Genomic DNA, 24,536 nt, shown 5'->3' on the forward strand with positions numbered 1-24,536 from the left:
GGTTTGTTCCCCCACTATAAAAGGGTGTCTTCTTCCCCCTCCTTGACTTACCTCTTCCCCCAAGCTTCATTATTGCCCAAGCACCATTTATTGCTCAAGCTCCATTAAATACTTCAAGCTTTCTTTTGCCCGATCTATCTCCCTAGCCAATCAAACTCGTTGATTTGCTCGGGAGTGGTTGAGAAGGCTCGGATCTACACTTCCACCAAGGGATTTTTGATTCCCCCACTCATCCTTAGCGGATCTTGTTACTCTTGGGTGTTTAAGCACCCTAGACGGTTGAGGTCACCTCGGAGCCATATTCCATTGTGGTGAAGCTTCGTGGTCTTGTTGGGAGCCTCCGATTAAGTTGTGGAGTTTGCCCCAACCTTGTTTGTAAAGGTTCGGTCGCCGCCTTCAAGGGCACCAATAGTGGAATCACGGCATCTCGCATTGTGTGAGGGCGTGAGGAGAATACGGTGGCCCTAGTGGCTTCTTGGGGAGCATTGTGCCTCCACACCGCTCCAACGGAGACGTACTTCCCCTCAAAAGGAAGGAACTTCGGTAACACATCCTCGTCTTCACCGGATCCACTCTTGGTTATCTCTTACCTTTACTTGTGCAAGCTCTTTAGTGTTTGTTCCCTTGCTTGCTTGTGTGCTTGTTGTTGTTGCATCATATAGGTTGTTCACCTAGTTGCACATCTAGACAACCTACTTTGATGCAAAGTTTAATTTGGTAAAGAAAAGCTAAAAATTGGTAGTTGCCTATTCACCCCCCCCCCCTCTAGTCAACCATATCGATCCTTTCACGTACGTGTATGGTTGGTCCGGGCCGCTTCATCCCACAATACCGTTGAAGCAAGATAAGACTAGTAGCGGCAAGAAAGTTGACAACATCAATGCCCACAACAAATTGTGTTCTACTCGTGCATAAAGAACTACGCATAGACCTAGCTCATGATGCCACTGTTGGGGAACGTTGCAGAAAACAAAAAATTTCCTACGGTTTCACCAAGATCCATCTGTGAGTTCATCTAGCAACGAGTGATCGGATGCATCTACATACCTTTGTAGATCGCGAGCGGAAGCGTTCAAAGAACGGGGATGAGGTAGTCGTACACGACGTGATCCAAATCACCGGAGATCCTAGCGCCGAACGGACGGCACCTCCGCGTTCAACACACGTACAGTCAGCGTGACGTCTCCTCCTTCTTGATCCAGCAAGGGGGAAGGAGAGGTTGATGAAGATCCAGCAGCACGACGGCGTGGTGGTGGATGCAGGGCGTCACAGTAGCAGGGCTTCGCCTTATACTACGAGAGAGAGAGGTGTAGCAGGGGAGAGGGAGGCGCCAAGACTCAAGGTGCGGCTGCCCCCTCCCTCCCCCTCATATATATAGGCTCCCCTAGGGGGGCGCCGGCCCTAGGAGATGAGATCTCCTAGGGGGGGCGGCGACCAGGGCTGGAGTGGCCCCCAAGGCAAGGTGGGGCGCCCCCCACCCCTAGGGTTTCAACCCTAGGCGCATGGGGTGGGCCTAAGGGGGGCGCACCAGCCCACTATGGGCTGGTTCCCCTTCCCACTTTGGCCCATGGGGCCCTCCGGGATGGGTGGCCCCACCCGGTGGACCCCCGGGACCCTTCCGGTGGTCCCGGTACAATACCGGTGACCCCGAAACTTGTCCCGATGGCCGAAACAGCACTTCCTATATATAATTCTTTACCTCCGTACTATTCCGAAACTCCTCGTGACGTCCGGGATCTCATCCGGGACTCCGAACAACATTCGGGTTACTGCATATACATATCTTCACAACCCTAGTGTCACCGAACCTTAAGTGTGTAGACCCTACGGGTTCGGGAGACATGCAGACATGACCGAGACGACTCTCCAGTCAATAACCAACAGCGGGATCTGGATACCCATGTTGGCTCCCACATGCTCCTCGATGATCTCATCGGATGAACCACGATGTCGAGGATTCAAGCAACCCCGTATGCAATTCCCTTTGTTAATCGATATGTTACTTGCCCGAGATTCGATCGTCGGTATCCCAATACCTTGTTCAATCTCGTTACCGGCAAGTCACTTTACTCGTACCGTAATGCATGATCCCGTGACCAGACACTTGGTCACTTTGAGCTCATAATGATGATGCATTACCGAGTGGGCCCAGTGATACCTCTCCGTCATACGGAGTGACAAATCCCAGTCTTGATCCGTGTCAACCCAACAGACACTTTCGGAGATACCCGTAGTATACCTTTATGGTCACCCAGTTACGTTGTGACGTTTGGTACACCCAAAGCACTCCTACGGTATCCGGGAGTTACACGATCTCATGGTCTAAGGAAAGGATACTTGACATTGGAAAAACTCTAGCAAACAAACTATACGATCTTTATGCTATGTTTAGGATTGGGTCTTGTCCATCACATCATTCTCCTAATGATGTGATCTCGTTATCAATGACATCCAATGTCCATAGTCAGGAAACCATGACTATCTGTTGATCAACGAGCTAGTCAACTAGAGGCTTACTAGGGACATGTTGGTGTCTATTATTCACACATGTATTACGATTTCCGGATAACACAATTATGGCATGAATAAAGACAATTATCATGAACAAGTAAATATAATAATAATGCTTTTATTATTGCCTCTAGGGCATATTTCCAACATGCCTCCCATGAGAGAAGCAAAACGCATGCCTCCCATCGTGGCCATAGCGTCGGGGGGTGCTCCAAAGCCAACCATGCTTCCCATTGCACCTAAACCGCCCACGGTACCTCCGAAGCCACCCATGGCACCCATGGCACCGAGGCCACCGCCACCCATGCCGCCGAGGCCACCGCCACCCATGGCGCCGATGCCACCGCCACCCATGGCGTCGAGGCCACCGCCACCCATTGCACGAACCATGGCTCTTTTTTGGATCAATACTTCTTGTTGGGCAAGATTGACATACTCCTTTTGCGCCGCATTGAGGTGAGTTGTGTCCAAGAAGAACAAGTGCTTCTCCCATTCCAACAATCTAGTTCGCTCCTCATTGCTCACCTTCCTCTCCTCCAAAGCCACCTTCCTCTCCTCGGCCGCCACCCTCCTCTCCTCGGCTGCCAACTTCCTCTCCTCGGCCGCGGCATCTTGGGTCCTTGCCATTTTCCTCACCTCGTTGGCTTCTTTTCTTGCCTTCACAATAGCTTCCATAGCATTTTTGAGCTCATCATCTCCTTTCCTCTTCTTCTTTTGGGTTTGGTCTTTCTTGCACCCATTCGGTCGCTTTGGCTTCGAGTATGAACCCGAGTTGCGTGTAGGGCTTCTCTTGTCGTCATCACTTGATGCATCATCCTCCTCCTCATCATCATCCAACTTAATTGTTCGCTTCCGTTTGTCGCTCAAATGCAAATCATCCAAATCTTCATGCTTCTTCCATTTCTCATCATCCTTCAACACATCATAGCAATGAGGCAAAGTAAAGACCCTTCCTTTCTTGATCTTCCCCTTCTTGGTTTTCCTCTCCTCTTCTTTGAACAAGTTTTGCGCAATGTTGAACTACATGAAAACAAAGCAAGTTAGCACCAACAACAAGCAAAACAAAGCAAGTTTAGCACCAACATATGTAAGATGAAATGGCACTTACTCTATCGTCCTCATTTGTGCCACTTGGGTTCAACTTGTCAACCGCCTTTTGACAAGCCGCCCACCTTTGACAATCCGAGTTGATTGCCGACCACCGGGACCTAAGTGATCGGTTGGAGCGGTCAATTCCACTCACGTTGCGAGCATCAAAGTGTTCCTTCATCCGGTTCCAATAAGCATCTCTACTTTGATCGCCTCCAATGGATGGATCCCTCGACACTTGCAACCAAGTATTGCATAGTAAGATGTCATCGGTGTTGGTGTAATTGCCCGATCTTCCTTTCGGTGCGTCGACAATGCCCTCACCCTCCTTGTCCACCTCGAACTCATGGTCTTCAAAATGCATGTCATTGGTTTGAGACCAATGCGAATTGTTGGAGCCAACACCCATCGTTGACATGTATGCATCATCATTGAGACTACAAATTTTTTTTGCACAATGCAAATAAGCTATCTATATGTGACGAATGCATTCAAAAAATAACAAAAAAATGAAAAGTTAGAATTTTTTACCTTGGAGGCATTTCGTCGAACATGTTGTGTGCGCCGGCCGCCGGCTCAACGAGTGAGCTTGCCGGCGCTTCGGCAGCCGCCGCGCCCGTCGCACGCCCCGCAAGCTTCTTCCTCTTCGCCTTGGAGGTGCCGGAGCCGTCCGCCGCCTTGTTTTTCTTCGCCGATGTCTTGCCCTTCTTTGGCCGCGCCGCATTGGGGAGCTTTGAGGAGGAGGGGGCGGCGGCTCGGGCCGGCGCCGGCGCGACGCCACCCGCCGCCGAGGTCATCCGCGGCGGCATGAAGAGGCCATGCGCGAGGCCGCTCGTCGTAAGAGCTCCGGCGGCGGCGAGGCCAAGCCACCCGGGCTAGGGTTTGTGGCGGTGGCGGCGGCGGCGGGGGCGAGGGGGTCGCGGCTATAGGACGGGGTGAGGGGGGTGCCGGCGCGTGCGTCCATGGGTGCGGGTCGCCGGCGCCGGCGCGCGCGGGGCTTTGGAGGGGGAGAAGAAGAGCGCGCAGCACGAGCGTCGAGTGTGCCGCATGCGGAAGCGGGCGCCGCAAATACACCGCGCGATGAACCGCATCCACGCGCGCGCCCAACTGCTTATACCGCGCGCGCGGTTATTGCGCGCCTGCTGGAGCCATCCACCGGGTTGCGCGCGCACTAAAACGGAGGATTTTACGGCGCTGCGCCTGTTTAGCGCGCCTGTTGGAGATGCTCTAAGAGAGCGAGACTGAAAATCTCCATGTCCCTAAAGCCCAGGCCCCCTTTATACTTGGGCATGCACATTGTTTCCCACAAGACCCATGTAGTATTCCTTTCTCCCACTTTGCTGACCCATCAAAATTTCCGAATCATCATGGAGATATGCTAGCATAAACCCCGCAACAACTGGAATAAGGCAATAGAATAAGTTGGTAGAGCCTAAACCACTGACTTGATGAGAACCTCCTTATCACTGCCTGTAAGGTACTTTTTCATCCATCCATGCACATTCTTCCACACTCCCATCTTTTAAGTAAGCGAACACGCCATTCTTGTCCCACGTAAGATGGAAGACCCAAATATCACTCACATAGAGATTCCTTTTGTATATCTAGAATACCATTTACCATGTCTCTGCAAGTTCCCGGGCGAACTTTTTCTAAAATTCACAAACATTTTTTGAATCTATGAACAAAAATTTAAATGTGAACATTTTTAAAATTTTGAAATTCTATTATTTTAAATTTTCAAAAAGAAAATTGTAACAGAAGCAAACAATATTTGAACTTCAAAACATTTTTTAAAATTTCTAAACAAAATTTCAAACCAGGAACATTGTTGTAAAAATAAACAAAATTTAAAAAATGGAAAATAAATAAATTCCTGACCATTTGATGAAAATTAAAATATACTTTTAAAAGAAAAAATATGGGAAAAAAGAAAAAAGAAAGAAAAGGAGAAACAGCAAAAAGGAAAACAGGAAAGAAAAGGAAAAAATGTAAAAACAGAAAAAAGGAAATATAAACAAGAAAAAAGAAAAAAAAAGAAAAATGAATAGAGAATAGAGAATGAAAATGAAAAAGAAAAAACGGTTTAGGAACATTCTAAAAAGTTCCCAAAATCAGAAAAAAAAACTGCTAGGGACCTTATAGAACGTTCCCAAAACCGGGATCGGTGGATGCATGCCTCACTTCTAAATGGGCTGACACGCTGACAATTTGAGGCAGAATGCATCAAATAGAAAATCGCATGTTCGCTCAGGGCTGTGCCATGCATTCCCAGCTAGCGAATTCGTTCGCTCGATGGTACACCGGCCCCTGGGGCACGTTTAGTTTTTTGGCACTATATCCCGGAGCAGGTCGTCAGATATTGGTGTCCTATAATTCCTATAATTATGGGAAAAGCTCGGGAACAGCCGGCTGATCCAGCACCGGGCGCCAGCCGCCTCCTAGGCGTGATGTGTGGCCTGCACGCCATTTTATTTTCCCTTATCTCACTGGCCACTACATCTTTGTTGTAATATTTTATGTAACAACATCTGTGTTGCAAAAGTTTCTTCCGCAACAACACCGATCTTGCAAAAAAGTGAAAACGCAAAAAGAAACTCTGCAACAATATCTCTGTTGCAAAAAATGCAACAAGAACTCTGTTGTAAAAATATATATGCAACACTATCTTTGTTGTAAATATTTTTGTAGCAAGACTTGTGTTGCAAAAGAAAACTTACAACACGCCCTCTATTGCAAAATTGGGTCGAGCCATGAGAAAATACCGAATCTAATGGCTCGCAACTCGGCGAATCTTTTTAAAAGATCCACCGGCCGACGCGTAGTATGAGCATGTTTGGTTGGTGGCCTAGGTCACATGCCTGACAAAAACCAGTGCTTAAAAGCAACCTGAAAAATAGCTATTTCTGCTTGGTGAAAAACAAAACCGTTTACTAGTTCTAATAGAAAAGGTCACATCAAGTACTATTTGCATGATTAGCGTTCCTAGGTCCAGGCTAGTGAACCTGCCTGGTTTAGAAGCCAGGCTAACCAAATTATAGTGTGTCCAGGCCAGGCTGCATCAGGCTTTTCCAGTACAGCAAACAAACACCCTTCAGGCACATCTCAGGCAGGCTTCAGGCCAGGCACTCAACGGCGAGGATGCGAACCAAACTGACCCTATGTCCATGTTATAAACGGACAACATCTATAAGTCCGTTTATAACACGCTAAAGGGACTTGTCAATTTAGCCCGTGAGTAGCCCACCTTCGCTTATCGGGCTTGCCTGGACCTGGCTATTAGACTGCTAATATCAGCAACAAACAATCAACAAGCCCAATCCATCATCGTCTCCCTTCTTGTCTCTCCCTCGCGGCAGCACCAATGGCCGTTGCGGCGGCGGCCGCCGGAGATGACCACCATCACCCGCAGCAGAAGTACGGTCTGTGGAATAGATCGCCGTACAGGTCCGCGGCGGTGGTGGCCAAGACGGGAGCTGCTGCTGCTGCTGCAGAACCAGGCGGAGATGCTGCGGCCGTAGAGGGGGATCGCACGGTGACGCTCTGGCGCGCGTGGTCGGCGAGGAACGAACCAGGCCAAATTCATCCCCACCCAGGTCCCCCGTTCCCCTCCCTTTCCCCTTGCTTCCTTGCTTGACCATCCGTTCTGCATTCTTGAGCGACCCTGCAGTGGTGAATGCCAGCTCCCTGAAACTGTAAGTTGTACATGTCGACAATTCAGTGAGTAACCGATCTTCTCTTCATTCTCATTATCATAAATAGATATTCTCTATGAATTCTCCGTTGTAACACGACGAGCCTACGCAAAGTAATCATCAGCAAAGCAGGAATCAGTACCAAAGGTTGCAGTCAGCTTCATGTACATTCATACGACAACATCAGGTGTCAAACTGGCAAAATAGTATATACTTAAACCAACTCTTTGGAATACAGTTCATACTCCATCACATCACAAATTAAAACTACAATTCAGTTAAGTAGGCATTTCAGGCAAGCACAAGGGGTAGGTGGAGCTGACTGTTGGGTGTGTTGGTCCTCCAGCTTCAACACAGGTTTCTTCACAAGCTCGCCAACCTTCTGCTGCAAGTGTTCCTTGACTTGGTCGCTGTATGAACCCTTAAGCCACACTTCCTTGAGATTCTCTAGCTTCTCTAACCCAGAAAGCTCCAAAGACGACTCGGTAGAAGAGCAGTGAACAACCAGCACCTCCACATTTGCAGGCATCCTACCTCCAAAAACTATCACCAGCTTGTAGCTGCCACAGTCAATCTTAAGGTCTGGGGCTTGGAAGAAATCCCTAGTCCACGGGGCCACCAGACTATCATAATAGAGCTTGCCATCTTCAATCGGCTTGAGACAAAGATGACGGAACATATCCTTGCAAGGCAATTGTACAAGGCTGTCTATGTTCTCCTGCGTTGATATTACCAACTCAAGATCTTGAACGCGAGCCTTTTTGAGATTCTTGCCAAGTTGCTTCATCCAGACTACCGATACGTGTACATTTCCCCCGTACAGCTTGAGGCTCTTTAGTGTTTTTGGCGGCTTGGAGATGTCATCCAAACAACACAAATCCTCCCGCTCCTTCTGCTTCTCATCATTATCACCGAGTCTCACTGACAAGGTCTCGAGATGAACATAGCCTGAGATGACAGAACAAAATTCACTCCAATTTTTCCAGTTGATGCCGGACACAGCGAGCTTGTGCAATTGGGTAAGCTTCTTGAGCTCCATGAGGATGGCCTTGCCACTAATAGTGATATTGACAACACCAAGTGTATGTAAAGCGATCAGCTTACCAATCCCAGCCGCAACAGGAACCTTAACACCACTACATCGTCGACGTTTGCATCTAAACTTGTTGGACAACCAGCTGGAAGATACCAGCATATCTCGTCCCCGACTGCTCCATGGCGTTGTGGTCTGGACTGGCTCTTCTTCTGCTGGTGTTGTTGCTTCTCCTGCTAATTGGCTTGTAACCATGGCATCACTATGGTCATCTCCAGCGGTTGCTGATGTCATGTGGTCCTCATCAGCTGCTCCTGCTTCTTCTGCTGGTAGGTCTTCCGTAACTGATGGTGGTAGTATGGCACCAGCACGAATGTATTGTAGCTTATGTAGCTTCATAACATAAGATGGCAAAATGACTATGGAGGTGCCTTTTACATCTAGAGTTTGCAACTGCTTCAGGCCAGCCAATGATCTCGGCAAACAGGTAATATATTTGCAACCTCGTAGGGAGAGGAATTTGAGGCGAAGAAGTAGCTTCCCAATTTGCTCAATATCAGCATCTCTGACACCTGTTGAATTCTCTAGATCCAGCACCCGGAGCAATTCCATATTGACATCGGCAGAGATGAAGAATGGCCTCCACTTGCCGAACACCGTCAATGACCGGAGCCGTGACAATTCCATTCTCTCAAATACAATCTTGTCTCCATCCCAGCTGCTACTTATGGCCAGGTGTTGTCCAGTTCCAGCACGCTGCCAGTTATGGCTGCGACGCCCCTCTAGTGCAAACACAAGATTATCTTGCATTGGACGTGAAATGATGTATTCATGAAAGAATCCATTGACTTTCCATACGTCTGCACTGCTTGGTGGTTCTTGCTGCTGCTGGATTATTATGCTTAACTCTACAAGCTGGGAGAAGTACTTCTCCGCATTCTCTTCTGCAGTACTGCCATTAGTCCCCCTGGAGTAACCCTCCGCGATCCACCGCCTTAACAGACGCCTTCGCCTAATAATGTGGCCTAAAGGGAATACTGACAGATAGAAGATACATGGCTTCAGTGAATCTGGACAATCATCAAAATAGGACTGCATCCTAGTAAATAGACCCCTTAAACATTGGAATCTTGGGTCTGTCTCCAACATGATCATGAATTTAGCATTTAGGCTCTCTAACAACTTTTTATCCCATTTGTAGGGTGCCTGCAAGGACTCGCCTATGGCAGCTATTACTTTGGGTAGCCCGCCACACTTGGCAATGATCAGTTTTGAAAGCTCTTCCTCTCTGGAAGTCTTGATCAGCTTGCCACTCCGAGCCATCTACTATCAAGAAATAAGTTACTTTTCCAATAAATATAAATATGCTAAATTCAGAAATGTATACAAAATCAGTTTGGAAACCATACAAACTTAAGCATTATAATTACTTTTGGAAATTAAGTTGAATTTATCACAAAAACAAAATTTTGTTTGTAATTAACTATCTAATGGGTAGTTCATTAAAGTCAACTTTGAGAAAATATTTGAATTTATTTTCTTGAAGTTGAAACCAAACTTAATTTGACCCAAAATCAAATATTTGGATGAAAATTAAACTGCATCTATAATGTTTAAAATATGAGCATCTAACATATTTCAAACTACAATAACTTGAAGTTGAAATTTAATTGTGATGTATAAGCTATCTGCACTTTACTGTAAATAATTTCTTTTAGTTATCTACAAAAACTGTTATTTCTAAAATCAGAAAAGTAAGTTACCAAACACAAGTTGACCAATACTTTCAAGTGACTTTTATATTTCTCAACATCTGAAACTAGTTATTTTTCATTTGGGGTCGAGCACGTGCTATTGTCCGGATGCACCCTTGTGTTTCAAACAATAATATTATATGGTGTAATATTGTAAAAGGTTTTACATCATGCATTTTTCAAGGTGTGTTGGGTGTGTGTGTGTGTGGGGGGGGGGGGGGGGGGGTGGTGGGGGCTTGCATTCTTGAACTGTATGCCAAAATCCTAATTATAAGTAAAGACTGGCCTGGAATGTCTCAGGAAAAAAAAGGCTTGGTTCATCACATTTTGTCACAAACTTATGCATATAGTACTATAAAATGTACGGATTATTGCAAGGTAGTGTAGATGAACGCATGCCAGTGAAGGAACAAAATTGAATGGTTATCACTATTCATATCATACATTTATACATTGGCAACAGCGTGTCATGTCTACATATCAATAATTTGAATGCAACTTCAAGTTGACAACACGGGTAATTAATGTTGGATGCTTGATGTACAAATTTGACATAGCTCTAAATTAACTTATAGCTATTCATAGACTAACATATGTATCATTTGTTACTCTTGTTGCACATAGAAATATTCATAAACAAATGTACGTAGCCAAATTTCTTGCACTAGAGCAAATCAATTAATAAAAATGCCTTGGTGAAGAGAATACCTTTGTGAAGAGAGCAAGGGCCGTGTCAGCACCAAGACCTTTCACATTAAACACTCTATCTTCTCGATCATCTACACAATGTGTGGCGACACCTTTTTCATTTGTAATGACAAATATACTGCCTTTAATTGGCTCAGATAATAACACTTCTTTTATCTGATCCCAGTCATGTATGGAGCATAAACCATCAAAAACAACAAAGTAGTCGTCTTCCTGCAAAAACTTACGACACCCTTGAATTGGGTCCTGGCCTTCTATCATACGAACTGCTGCAGTTTCTTTTTCTTCAAGATCATCCGAATTAAAATCCATATATAATTGTCTACAAAAGTCTGTCAAATCGAATGGTTGGGGAACATCCACCCAGCTGTACTTCCTGACCGGTTCAAGATCACCAATCATACTCTTGTAATAAAAGCTTCTGACTGGAGCTGATTTCCCGACCCCTGCAATCCCCCACACGGAAGTAACACCATGAGGAGGACTGCCATCTGGGACAAATTCCAAAATAGGATTCCATCCACTATAATCCTTAATACTTTCAAATTTGTTGATCCAATCACGTGCCTCTACCATTCTGATAGAGAATGCGTTACTCTTGTCCTTATCTGAGTACCCTTTCTTCTGCAACAAAGACACATATGACTATAAATAACATAACTTAATCCATACAAATTAAACATGTCCACTAAAATCTTATGTGAAAAGTTTTCTGATATCTTTAGTATGCTTGCTAAGCTCCCATTGATGGGATGTGGCACCAGAAGGATAAAGAATTGAACGGCAACCTACGTGCCGTTTCTTCACTTTACATGCATATAGCTGGAGTATGCGCAAATGATGCTAAAAATGGTAGATGTGAAATGCACATTTGAAGCATTCTAAAATTCTATTACAACACATTAGGACAAGTTTGTGATTGTATGTACTTTTTTTGAAAAAGAGGTTAACCTTCGTTGTTTGCATCATTGATGTGATGCACACAATCTTATTAATTATTAAGCAGAGTACAAAACAAAGCCAGCCACGGCTAAACCATTACAAGATATATGAAACAAACACCTACAGCTAAGTCAAAATTTTCACATCAACGCTTTCAAGAAGGGATAGGCGTACTCGCGCCGTCGTCGTTGTGTCCGGCCGAAGACAACCAAGAAAAGGATTTTCATCCTGGTTGCCGAGTCTAACCACCGAAGGCCAACACATCAGCAAGGAAACAACACCTTCAACAAAGTAATGATGAAAGTTCTTCACTATTGAGCCCAACCAATTAAGGGTAGAACAAGAGTTTTCACCCCAGACATGAAGTGGTGTTCCAAACATCATCTTGAAGACAGGTATTCCTCTAGTCACGCCAACATGTACTGCATGCCAGGCCAGAATGGCACTAGCAAATGGATGGGGCATCTTCTCACCATAGAGGCATAGACCATCACCCGGCCGTTGGGGGTCGTCCATGATGCGGCGTGGATCCAACCACAGCCGCTCCACATCTGTGAGAATAGGCATGCAACATCCGCTACGACCCTAGGGACGCTACCCCAGCGTCCTTCATATTAGCAGAGACCGTTGTAACCGAGCTTGATGCCGATTAGGAGCACTCGGTGCGCCCTTGTGCCCCATCAAAGTCAGTCGCTGCATATGGGAACCTCCACGTGCATATGCCACTGCCCACACACACCAGACGACAAATGTATGCCCTCGGCCATTGGCACACCATCGCCCAAAGCCCGCTATCTGCAGGACCTTGATAACGCCATCTGGCTAGCTAGTCCGGGGTTGGGGAGGAGGGCCACACAGAGGCGACACCGGAAGCTCATTGATGACCGCCAAATGCGGCCATGGCCTTGACGGATGCTAGATTAGCCTCGTGCAGGGCCATCGCCGCAGCCTCGCACAGCACCGGACCTGCCGCTTGCCTGTTGCACCAAAGCAAACACGGTCCCCAATACCCATTGTTGCCAGGATCACCGTCGTGGTGCGTTGCAGCACAACTACCTATGCCGCCCGGCAGGCTCGACGGAGAGGCACACTCATGCCCGTGGCTGCAAGCAAATGCGTCACTTCGCCGCCACATGGCATCATTGGAGGCGACGAGAAGCGAGTCAACGGGAAGAGAGATTGATGCATCCGCCACCATGAACAAGGATGTGGAGTCGCCATGCCCGCCATGGGTGCCTGCCTCCGTAGTGCGCACCCTTTTTGGCTCGCAGATCTGAGGCCGGGGTGTTAGAGTTGTGTCGAATAATGTGTACAAGGTAGGTTACAGTTGGACTAGGAGTTGTATTGTGTTTAGATAGGATATGGAGTCGTGTCCTAATAGGACACTTGTATCCTAGGCCTCTCATATATAGCGGGGGTAGACACACGATGTAATCTATGCCAACATAATAGCACCGGAACGCAGGGGAAGCCGGCGGCATGTGCCGGTGTCCAGGGCGACCGGGTGCGGTATTGTGACGGTGTCACGGGGAGGAGCGCCGGTAGTCAAGCCCCGGGGATGTAGCCATATCGATGAATCTCGTTAACAAATCTCGGTGTCGTGCTCGTGTGATTGCTTGATCCTCGGATGATCAATGGTATGCTTCGGATTTATTCTAACAAGTGGTATCATGAGCTAGGTTGGACGAAGGTGGATCGTTGATCGGAGCCGGAAGGTATTGTTGGAGTTCTGCAGGGAGTGATCGCAGTCGTTAGAGCGGGAATCGACTTGAGGCGATCTAAGAAGCAGAATCAGCGGTTGTAATCTTCTTGAGGCGATCAGAGAGACAGCGCATGCAGTGGCGGATCGGTTCGGCGGCGGCAGGCAGGCAGGCAACGTGCAGCGTTCGAAATCAATTCGGTCTCGGCGAGAACGATCGTGATTGATGGAACGTATAGCAGACGCAGATTGGAGGCCCATCCGGAGAGCTGAGCTGAGCGGAAGCCCCACGAAGGCCCAATCAGACTGGTTCGTGGATGCGTGCAGACATGAGTTTTGTTTTGGACCAAAAGAAGAGGACCGAGTCCTCGTGTACGACACGGAGAGAGGCAGATCAGATCGATTCGGCGGAAGAAAACTACCTATTGTGTTGTGCATCCGTCAGGAATTAGCAGAGGTTGTGGCAAGGCAAAGGCAGCATTGGAAGTTGTGTAAAGGGAGCACACCACGTGAAGAGGCCAAAAGGTTTTTTCTTTGGCTGGGATTTGGTGCATGTACACGGTTGTGTACTTAGGCATCGCGTGGGAGCTCAGTTATTTTCCATCGAGTTAGCCGTATGAAGAACTGTGACGCCAATGGGTATTAGGTTTGAGGTGGAGAAGTTCGCGGAACTGAAAACCTTGGATTATGGTAGACATAGATGAAAGATTTGTTGGCATAACAGAGATGCTTGAAGGCATTGCGGGAAGTCATGTCAGTTAAGATGGAATTATCATGTGATGGATTAGAATTCGCTGAAGACGATTTGAGAGCCTGGAGCGTGTCATGTAGCCGGACATGTTCGGCTGGGTCGGATAGGACAGTCTGACGGGATCGACGTGAGTCGGTTGGAACAGAAGACGGTGGTGGGATCAGCGACAGTGACATATGAGCGTGATGCTGATGGTGACCGACTTCTGGTCGTAGAAACACGTGTGCAGGCCCCGAGGGCTTGTGTGGCTTCGACAAGACTATGGCGTGGGGTTGATTCAAGGTGGTGCACACATGGAGCTTGAAGTCGACGGGGCGCGAGGGTGGGCTGATCATCTACCATGGAGTCATGTTGAAGGTGGAGCTGGATTGAGGGGCTACGGTGTAAGGATCAAGGGAATCGAAGCCTATTCAACAAGGAGGAAAAGCGAGTGACATGTAGTTTGGACTGGAGTCCAGTGGTCTGATGGAAGCATGAAACTCGTCATCGGTCGGTGATGATCGGTGGTACTCTGCAGTGGGGTTGAGTGGTGTGGGTTCGCGGCCCTTGAGACTCGACCGGGACAGCGGAGGCTCGACGCAGTAATAGCAGCGAGGTGTGCGGTACGCACGGGACATGGAGACGGGCCAAGGCTCTGGTGGTCATACATGTGGTGAGACAACTGTGAATTTGACTCGGGATGACTACAAGCAATGGTGAAATTTCTTCAAGTTTCAGACAGGCGGTCAAGGAAGGAGCGGTGATATTAAGTTCAGGTAACTCTTATATGTGACACCCAATATATGAGTTGTTCAATTTCACGCAGGTCAGTGATCAGCATGTGATGGCGTTGGACTGATACTCTGAAAGTTGGGAGCGCAAACTAGAGTAATGTGGAACTTAATTTCGTTCGAGTGTTGACTCTGGTCAAGAAAAGAAGGGACTACAAATTGCAGGTGGAGTCATATGGAGTCTTTGGAGTAGCAGCGGTACTCATGGGATAAGCTCAAGTCCAATGTACATGGAAGTTTGACGCATTGACAAATTCAAGGTGGTGGAGAATATTCGCCAAGGTGGAGTTTGTTAGAGTTGTGTCGAATATTGTGTACAAGGTAGGTTACAGTTGGACTAGGAGTTGTATTGTGTTTAGATATAATATGGAGTCGTGTCCTAATAGGACACTTGTATCCTAGGCCTCTCATATATAGCGGGGGTAGACACACGATGTAATCTATGCCAACATAATAGCACCGAAACGCAGGGGAAGCCGGCGGCATGTGCCGGTGTCCAGGGCGACCGGGTGTGGTATTGTGATGGTGTCACAGGGAGGAGCGCCCGTAGTCAAGCCCCGGGGATGTAGCCATATCGATGAACCTCGTTAACAAGTCTCGGTGTCGTGCTCATATGATTGCTTGATCCTTAGATGATCAACGGTATACTTCGGATTTATTCTAACACGGAATGCCGCCTATCTATCTATGGTCGCCGTCAAATGGCTGACCACACCCCACTAGAGAAACCACTGCACTACCTCGTTGGAGGCAACGGGAAGCAACGCTAGGGGGTGGGAGACTGGCAAGTCGCCATCTTTGAAGACGGAAGGCCTGCTGAATCGCACTATGTACAGACAGTGATAGAGAGAGGGAGGGAGAGAAGGAAGAGAGAGGGGGGAGGAAGAGAGAGGGAGAGGAAGAGCGAGAGAGGACTCGGGAGAGAGGGAGAGAGAGTATTCCACTCGTTATTGTTTTGCTGTAATAAATTTTTATGCACATATACAGCTAGCTACTCCCTCCGTTCCTAAGTACTTGTTTTTTTAGGCATTTCAACAAATGACTACATACGGATCAAAATGAGCGAATCTATACTCTAAAATATGTCTATATACATCCGCATGTAGTAGTCATTTGAAATGTGTAGAAAGACAAATATTTAGGAACGGAGGGAAGATTGTAAGAAGAGAACACCATGCATAACTAAGGGCAGGTAGATTATTAGAGTAAACGTACCTTTCTGGACTGAACATGGGCTGCAAGGTCGGCTGCTCGACCATTGTCAAGGAACACTCGATTTTCATGATGTACACAGTGTGTTGCAACACTTTCTTCGCCCGTACTGACAATTATACATCCATTCGTAGGCTTGGAGAATAATACATCTCTTATGAGGTTCCAATCATTTTTCGACTGTAGACCGTCAATAACAACCAAACACTTGTCGTGTCGAAGAAAATTAAGGCACTCTTCAATTGGGTCATGGCGCCCTTCCATCAGACCGAAAACCGCATTTTGCTTTGGTTTGAGATCATCTGAGTGAAAATCCAAAGATAAGCGCCAAGAGAAGTCCATCAAATCGAACGGGTGTGGTACATCAACCCAACTGAACTTTGTAAATCCGGAATCCAATTTCTTTCCATCTTTTACCCGTACAGTGGGTGGTATACCATCTTCATGTGCAATAAGCATTTGGTTGTAGTAAATTTTCCTGGCAAGAGCCGATCTCCAAGCTTCGTCCCCACACAAGGAAATTGTACCATGTTGTTGTAAACAATGCCGGAGGCATGGGTAATACACATTATGTGGATCTACAATAAGTTTAAATTTACCAGTCCAGACATGCGCTTCTTCCCTTCTGTTGCAGAAAAATCGGCCCCTGCTAGAGGCCTCCTTGGCTCCAAGTCCATTATACTCACAACCCTGCGCATGGCCACAAGTATAAGATATATGTAAAAGCATTTGTTTAAATTAGGTTAATTAGAACAAGGGCTAGGAAACTTATACTACTAGAAAGCCAATCAAACAAAATACAAACACGCGAGGTATTCCGGGCCAGGCCAGCAGCTACTAGAGTAAACCTCCACCTAATATCTATGGTCGAATTCCAATTGGGTTTGAGTTAACTTTAGGGGTCATACTAATATTAATTAAGCTGGAAACGCATGAATGTTTGAGGGTTAAGACACTGCTACTGTTTATCTAGTGCAGCAGCAGCAACAACAATAGTAATAATGTATGTATACCTTCATTGAGCGACGAAGTACCACGTCGGCTTCCAAATCTTTGGTGTTGAGCGCTGGACGATCAGTTTCGCCTACACAGTATCTGGCCACACTTGCTTCCTTTGTAATGACAAGGATACAACTCTTAGTAGGCTCTGATAAAAAGGCAGCTTTTATTTGGTCCCAACTATCTGTCGAGTCCAGACCATTAATAACCACGAGGCACCTGTCTTCCCTGAGAAACTTATGACACCCTTGAATGACGCCTGTGTCTCCCATTGTACCAGCTGCTATAATTTTCTTGGCTCGAAGATCATTTGAATGAAAATTCAAAAATAAATGCCGAGCAAAGACACCCAAACTAAAGGAATAAGGTACATCGACCCAGCTGTGTCGTTCAAATTTAACTTCCTCAAATTCTTTTGACTTATTTGTTACGCCTGCGTACACCTTATCAATAAGAGTTGATGACCTTAGATCAGGATGCTTCTGCACAGAGATCACACCAACAACATGTCTTAATTGCCAAATGAGTTCACCCATGTCACTACGACGTTCAGAGACCTGCACGTAAGAAAATTGGATAGTTTAACTAGAATGCGAGGATCAGAACAAACCGGTCTCCATTAATATGCATTTCCCCAAACATTTTTTCTTTAAATTAATTATAATTCATAAGCACACCTGGGTCAATGAGACTACGTCTGTTAGCGAAGCCAATTTTTTTAACCCCCATAATGCATGATTAACTGCGAAAATGACACTCCCTAAAAGACTGCTAAAATGGTAGAATAAGCTAACTCTCTATTCTAAAATAGTACTAGCAAGTAGCAATACCTATTTTTTCTGTGCATGCAACCCTTCTACATAAACAAATCATGCATGTCCGCCATGTCATCAACTTGGCATCTCACTACTTGTTGAGAATAATTCCTTATCACAAGGAAGTGCGTATGTATTTATAAAAGTAGAACAAATGATTACTATATGAAGTTCTGAAAGAATAAATACTAGTATATGTACTTGCAAAAAGGATGTAGTAGACAAAATAGTGGTAGCTTTTTATGTCTACAATTACGTTGGAAAATCAGTGGTCAAAGAAGAATGAACCTTATGATACATTATTAGGTGTTCATTACACTAAATTCACTATACTCTAACTTTCATGAATAAAAGTCCAAGTAATTTGTTTACCTGTTAGTAGTCCAAGTTTAAGAAGTTTGACTATGTATTTATAGGATGGCATCTATTTCCGAATGAAGAGTAGTGGTACTAGCTAGTAGTACTGAGTAAGAAATAAACCTTGTACGGATGACTATGAAATTAAGGAGGTAGTTTGATTTGCTGTGTTGCCACATATGGGGTTTACGCACCTTGTTGAAGAAGGCACAAAGAGATTGGCCACCGGAGAGTTGTCTGAGGTTCGATACTTGATAGGGATTCCCCGTGCACGAGAAAGCAAGACCCAACTGCTTTGTCGTCACGACAATCCGGCTGCCGTTTTTACTTTCCGGTAGGTACATTCTGATGGCATCCCACTCTACCACAGAGGATAGTTGTTCCACGATAACGAGATACCTCAGCTGGCTCACTTGCTGCATGAGCTCATCTTCCTTGGCCACCGCTTCTTTCATATTTTTTCGGAAGCCTGCTACTCCTACACTTGCTCGGTTAGAGCTAGCATAGAATTGAGTGAGCAAGATTTTGATGAACTCATTGAGGTTAAAAGGATGCGTCAGCTTTACCCAGGCTCGGCTTGTGAATTCTTGGCAGATTTTTGGGTCATTGTAAGCCTCCCTGAGGACGTGTGTCACCCCAAGATCAGATGCTCCTGGGCTTCCACATACAGAGATAACCTCAAGGTCACTACCTTCATTGGTGATCAACTTCCTGAGGTCACCCATATCAGGCCGTATCTTATCTGTGGCCTCCCACACCTTGTGCAGGATGCGGAATGCCGCTGCTGGGCCAGAATCAGGCATAAGCTCCGTCGTCAAAGATGAGACAGTAGTAACTACTGTAGGCTTTGAGTTGGAGTGGGAGCCAGAGTCACCAATGAGGTTGTAGCGGGTGTTCCTCTGGCTTACATCCTCCACCCTCGCCTTGAGCCGCTGAATATCCGCGACCGCCACATCCAGAGGCCGCACCGGTGCCATGCAGTCCGGCAGCACGCGCCACAACCAGGACCAGGTTGACTTGTTGTCGAGGTGGACAACAAACTCGAGGCAATCCTCCACATCGAAGGCCAGGTCACGGACGTGCCTCACCCAGGTCCTCACCACTTGGGTGTTTGCCCGTTCCTTGTTGGCAGCGTTGAGAAATGATTGCATCATTTCGAACTCGCCAGTGATGAACACCAAATCATTCTGCACTCGAATCCGCAGCTTCGCCTCCTCATCGATGGCTGACTTCACCCTGCTCACCGTCCCCTCCACCGCCGTCTTGGTCAGACCAAGCGCGAACTCCGCCATTCTGGCTGATCTCGATCTGCCTCACTTGTGTGTTGTGTCTACTCAGGGTTGCTGGCTTGTGTGTTTGTTGTCTACTTAGTATTGCGGTTCGCAGAAGCTAGCTGCTGGAGATGGAACTACATATAAATCGGAGATCTGGTTGCTGCAATCAAGACACCCAATATTCTAGGTGCTTTGGCAGCTGCTTTTGTTTAGAGAAATGATTAGTACCAGTACTACAGCTTTACAGCTCAACCCCCAAAACAAGCAACGAATCCCAGGGCCCTTAATATCCACCCAAATGTAGCAACAAGAGATAAATAAAATCAATAGCTTGCCGAAAAGCATGCCACGGTCTTCACCACTATCTTGATAAAGCGAGCAGAGGCATATGCATGGGCGGAGCCACGTTATCGCTTCCGGTGTCACTGCCACCGGGTAAAGTACGTGCTTAATTACCTTATACTACATAGTCCTGATTTTTGGGCTGGACACCGGTAATTATTGAACCGGGACACCGGCCAGCCCAGACAAACACAGGCGAGGCAGTGCAGCCCAGCTATACATTAATCGATCCCTGGTCCTGTACGTGCGCGTGTTGAAAAAAAACTATCGATCCCCATACGGCTGTACCCTACCTGCAGGTGCGCCTGTTCGGTTGCTCGTCCGCTCGGTTTCTGCGCTTCAACCCAGCGCCGCCGTTCTCAGCCCTTCTCCGTCACGCGGCCAGCCGCCGGTCTGCCGAGCTGCCGTTGTTCAAGCATCGCTAGCCGGCCACCTCTACCTTCGCCCCACTCAGGGATTGTTGGAAATTCGGGGTAGGTCTCAACTCTCAACTCAGCACTTGGTAATTGCCGATCTCTCTTAAATCTGAAATCTCTATTCAACTGTGTGTAGGAATTTCATTTTTTTTATTTCTGTTTTTCTAATTGTAAGGCTAGGGTCTTAAAATTTGAAGGTATTTGGGGACAATTCGCTGCGATTCATATATAACTAGGGGAGGATTATTTTTGTGACAGCAATGAGGCACAATGTCGAGTAAGTTTAGGTCCCTAATCGTATCATTCAATCAATACGTTTTGTTTATTGTTTCTATTCTTGCATATGCAAACACAAATAATGTAACTCGTACATCTTTGCTAATACAATAATAATTAATCACAGGAGAATTTATGGAAATGTTTTTAAAAAAATGAAGACCTCGGCATAAGATGATATAACTAGCCCATCACATTCAGAATATATTGACATATGTCGTCATCTGATCATATTTGTTTTCATTGTTTGGAGTTCTTATGCTTAATTGTTCAAATTTACATAATCAATTAGTATTTTAAGTGGAAGTGAACAATTTATTTTGATCAGAAATCTTGTTGCCATATAATTTGTGTTGTTGGGTGTGTTATTTATATATACTCCCTTGGTAAAGTAATACAAGATAGTGATCTAAAAAGTCTTATATTACTTTACAGAGGGTATTATTGCTTAGTGTACATCCTTGTATATATGATGTGCACGTGGACACCGGGACATTTTTGTTCTGGATCCGCCCCTGGGCATATGTAACTCTTCACTTGACACTTGAGTAAAAGAGGTAGACTAGCATGACGTGATGTGATTAGCCCACGACCACGACGAGATGCTTGGTTCTTGCCTAGAACCAAGCAAACAATTCTTTCTTTCATCTCTTTGTCCCGCTGCTTCCCGGCATATGTAACTTCTCAAATATTGTTCTGATATAGATTTCTTAACATGTTTGTTAGTTTCGCAGTATTGTGCTTTTGCCTATCAACCACAATAGGCAAAATATTTTGCACAACTTTCTAACTATATCTCCAACGCAACACAATAGTGCTATGTGATATACTATATATTGAATGTTACTGTGGCAATAAAAAATGTGAGTGCTTTGATAATATATAAAACCAGTACGCACCCACTATCTTGCCCTAGAGCTCTGATATGTCGGGACTCGGGATCGTCCCTGTGCATACTGTGGTAGAATGAACACGTCGATCAAGATCATAGATAAACCCAGTACACGATGTTTGCTTCTTCTTCTTTTTTTGCGGGGAGAACATGGTGTTTGTTAACCAGGGGCAAAGCTTACATCCACAGGGTGATGCTCCCCACCATTTGGTAACATGAGCCGTCTAACTTGAACACATGTCAGCGTGTTTACATGAGCCACTGGAATTCTTCTTTCAATCTTAAACATGCTGCTGCATAACTTAACCTCTGAGCCGTCTCACCTAAAAGGCTAAAACCAAGCAAAGGATTCTTTCTTCCATGTTGCTGCTTCTTATGGTTGTGTGCATCATGTGATGCAGAGGCCGGGATAATTCCTTTTTATGAAAAAAATGCTGCTGCTTCTTGGCATATATAATTCCTCCATTTGATGTTTATTTTAGCAATGCTTTTGATACCTTGCCACCTTCCTTGCCTAGGAGATGGGGCCAGGCAATGAGCAACTGGAGGATTCTTCTCTTGATCTTCACGTATGCCGTATGCCGATGCTTATTTCTTTGGCACAACTTCCCGTCCATGCTTTGATTTGCTTTTGACTGGGCAATCACTTCTCGTCTGATTTATTAAAACAAGGGGGGTAAAGAAACCAAAAGAATCTTGTTCTGATCTTTGCGCATGAGCTGCTTGTAGCTTGGCACATGCAATTCCTCCTGGCCTAGAGCCAAGCAAAAATCAACCAGAGAATTGTTCTCTTGATCTTGCCGTGCTGCCACCGCTTCACGTACATCAGCCATGCAAAAAGTATACTGACATACAGCTTGGTCTGAGACAGCATATGTTGTGCGCGCGTGGGACAGCATATTGGCATGCAGCTTTAGTTTGAATGCTGTTTCTGGTAAACCACACTGAGGAATACAAATGTCTCGTATGTTTTTGATGCACTAGACTGCGGCAAAGACACAAACTTTCCGGGAGAAAAATGGATACAGCGGAGGAGGAGGTCCTGTTGTCTTTACGACCAGTTACTGATGAGTGTCGTACGTGTATACTCAATTAGTTTGCGCTTCATATACAGGACCGCAACTTTGACGTTCAAAGATTCTTTGTCGTAGACACCATGCGTGAAGCCTCTCGTCCTAGTTTGGAGGTAACACCGGTTATAACTGAAATAGGTTTTTGCCAGTTTATAAATAAAGCTATCCAAGCATCATGACAATAAATAAGAAGTATAGTAAGGCAACGGCACAAGACATTCCCAAAAGCGATGCTGCTCCTCAGCTTAACATCCACACCAAATCGTAGCAAACACGAGACTATTGAAACCAAAAGCTTGCTGAAAAGCATGCCACCGTCTTCACCAGTATCTTGATAAAGCAAGCAGAGAGGCGTATGTAACTCCTAAAGAGATAACGTGATGTGATTTGCCCATCACCACCACGTGGGACGATGCTTGGTTCTTTCCTAGAACCAAGCAAAGGATTCTTTCATTATCTTTTTGGGCCAGTGCTTCCGGGCATACGTAACTCCTCCAATTGATGTTTATTAGTGCTTTAATGCTTTTACAGTTCTACTATTTCTTTCTCCAATATTTTCTAAACATGCATGGGCTCGTATCCATTATTTAGATTTCTTAACATGCTTATTAGATTTACAGTATCTAATTGTTGCCTATCAACCAACGCAAACGCAAAATAATTTGCACAGTTTTCTTACTATCAACAAGAAGTCTTTGTGTAATGTGATATATATATATATATACTAGTATATACTGAATGTTATTGTGGTAATAAAAAATGTGAGTGCTTTGATAATTCATATAAAAGGGCCCCACGCCGCTGTCGGGGTCGGCCCTATGCATACTGTGTTAGAATGAAGACGCCAAGCAAGATCATAGAAACGAGTACGAGCCGCCTGGATGTCAACACATGTCGTCAGCTCCCTCAGCGTGTTTACATGACCCACCAGAGTTCTTTTTTTTTAACCTTTACGTGCTGCTGCTCCTTGGCATAACTTAACCTCTGATGCCATCTCACCTAGAACGAAACTGCTTTGCGCACGACGCCTGCGTGGCCGATTCATGCACGATTCAAAATCAGACGATGTCCTGCAGTTTATTCCCACAAACCAACGGCTTGATTAACTACATCGTCCATAAATCATGCACATGTGTCGTGTGTATAGCATCGTTGCACCTAGAACCAAGCAAAGGTTCTTCCGTGCTGCTGCTTCCTGGCATATCCATCTCCTGCAATTGATGTTTTAGTAATGCTTTTGATGTATTGCCACCTTCCTCGCCTAGGAAATGGGGCCAAGCAAAGGATTCCTCTGATCTTCACGCCTTATGCATCCTTTGCTCTTTGGCACAACTTCCCGTCGATGCTTTCTTTGCTTTTGACTCGCCAACCATCTCTGGATGAAACCAAAGGAAAATTAAGAAACCAACTAATTCTTCTTCGTATCTTAACGTACATGTGGCTTGTAGCTTGGCATATGCAACTCCTCTTCTAGAGACAAGCAGAATGCAGCCAAAGAATTGTTCTCTTGATCTTGCCGTGCTGATAAAGAAAAACAGGAAAAATCAAGGAAAACTGATGCATGAAACGAAAAGAAAAAACCACATGAAAGGTTCTTTTTTTCAGTCAAACACAAAAGCTTCTAAAACCAATGCATAGAATCTTTTCAAAATTGCTCTAGGAAGGTACATGAATGGACCTTGTTGGGCCGGCCCGGTAGCTGAAGCGCGAGAGGCGACACGGTGTCTGGTCTCGCAAAGAGAATAATCTATCCCAATTTCAAAAAAGAATATTCCCAAAATCCATAAGAAGAGCAATATAAAAACGGATTATGATAACCAATCCATGCATCAACAGATACACAGTCCATGCAGGTATTGATAAGATCTCCAAAAGTATTTATTCCTAAACATTTGTACAGCTTGTTACTCTTGCTTTGCGTCTTCGGT

The 24,536-nt window shown here is 45.7% G+C and overlaps 1 protein-coding gene across 1 annotated transcript; it reads right to left on the minus strand.

The window, feature by feature from the left end:
- Nucleotides 1-7,462: 7,462 nt before the first annotated feature.
- LOC125519439 (disease resistance protein Pik-2-like) lies at nucleotides 7,463-19,688 on the minus strand. The gene is made up of 5 exons (XM_048684248.1): nucleotides 18,530-19,688; nucleotides 17,178-17,720; nucleotides 16,168-16,854; nucleotides 10,791-11,414; nucleotides 7,463-9,651 (listed from the first exon to the last, which is right to left on the minus strand). The coding sequence occupies exons 1-5, from the start codon at nucleotides 19,625-19,627 to the stop codon at nucleotides 7,570-7,572; spliced, it is 5,034 nt and encodes a 1,677-aa protein (XP_048540205.1). The 5' UTR covers nucleotides 19,628-19,688; the 3' UTR covers nucleotides 7,463-7,569.
- Between the last annotated feature and the right edge of the window lie 4,848 nt (nucleotides 19,689-24,536).

The sequence above is a fragment of the Triticum urartu genome, chromosome 7 (assembly GCF_003073215.2).
Source record: "Triticum urartu cultivar G1812 chromosome 7, Tu2.1, whole genome shotgun sequence".
Classification (NCBI taxonomy): Eukaryota; Viridiplantae; Streptophyta; class Magnoliopsida; order Poales; family Poaceae; genus Triticum; species Triticum urartu.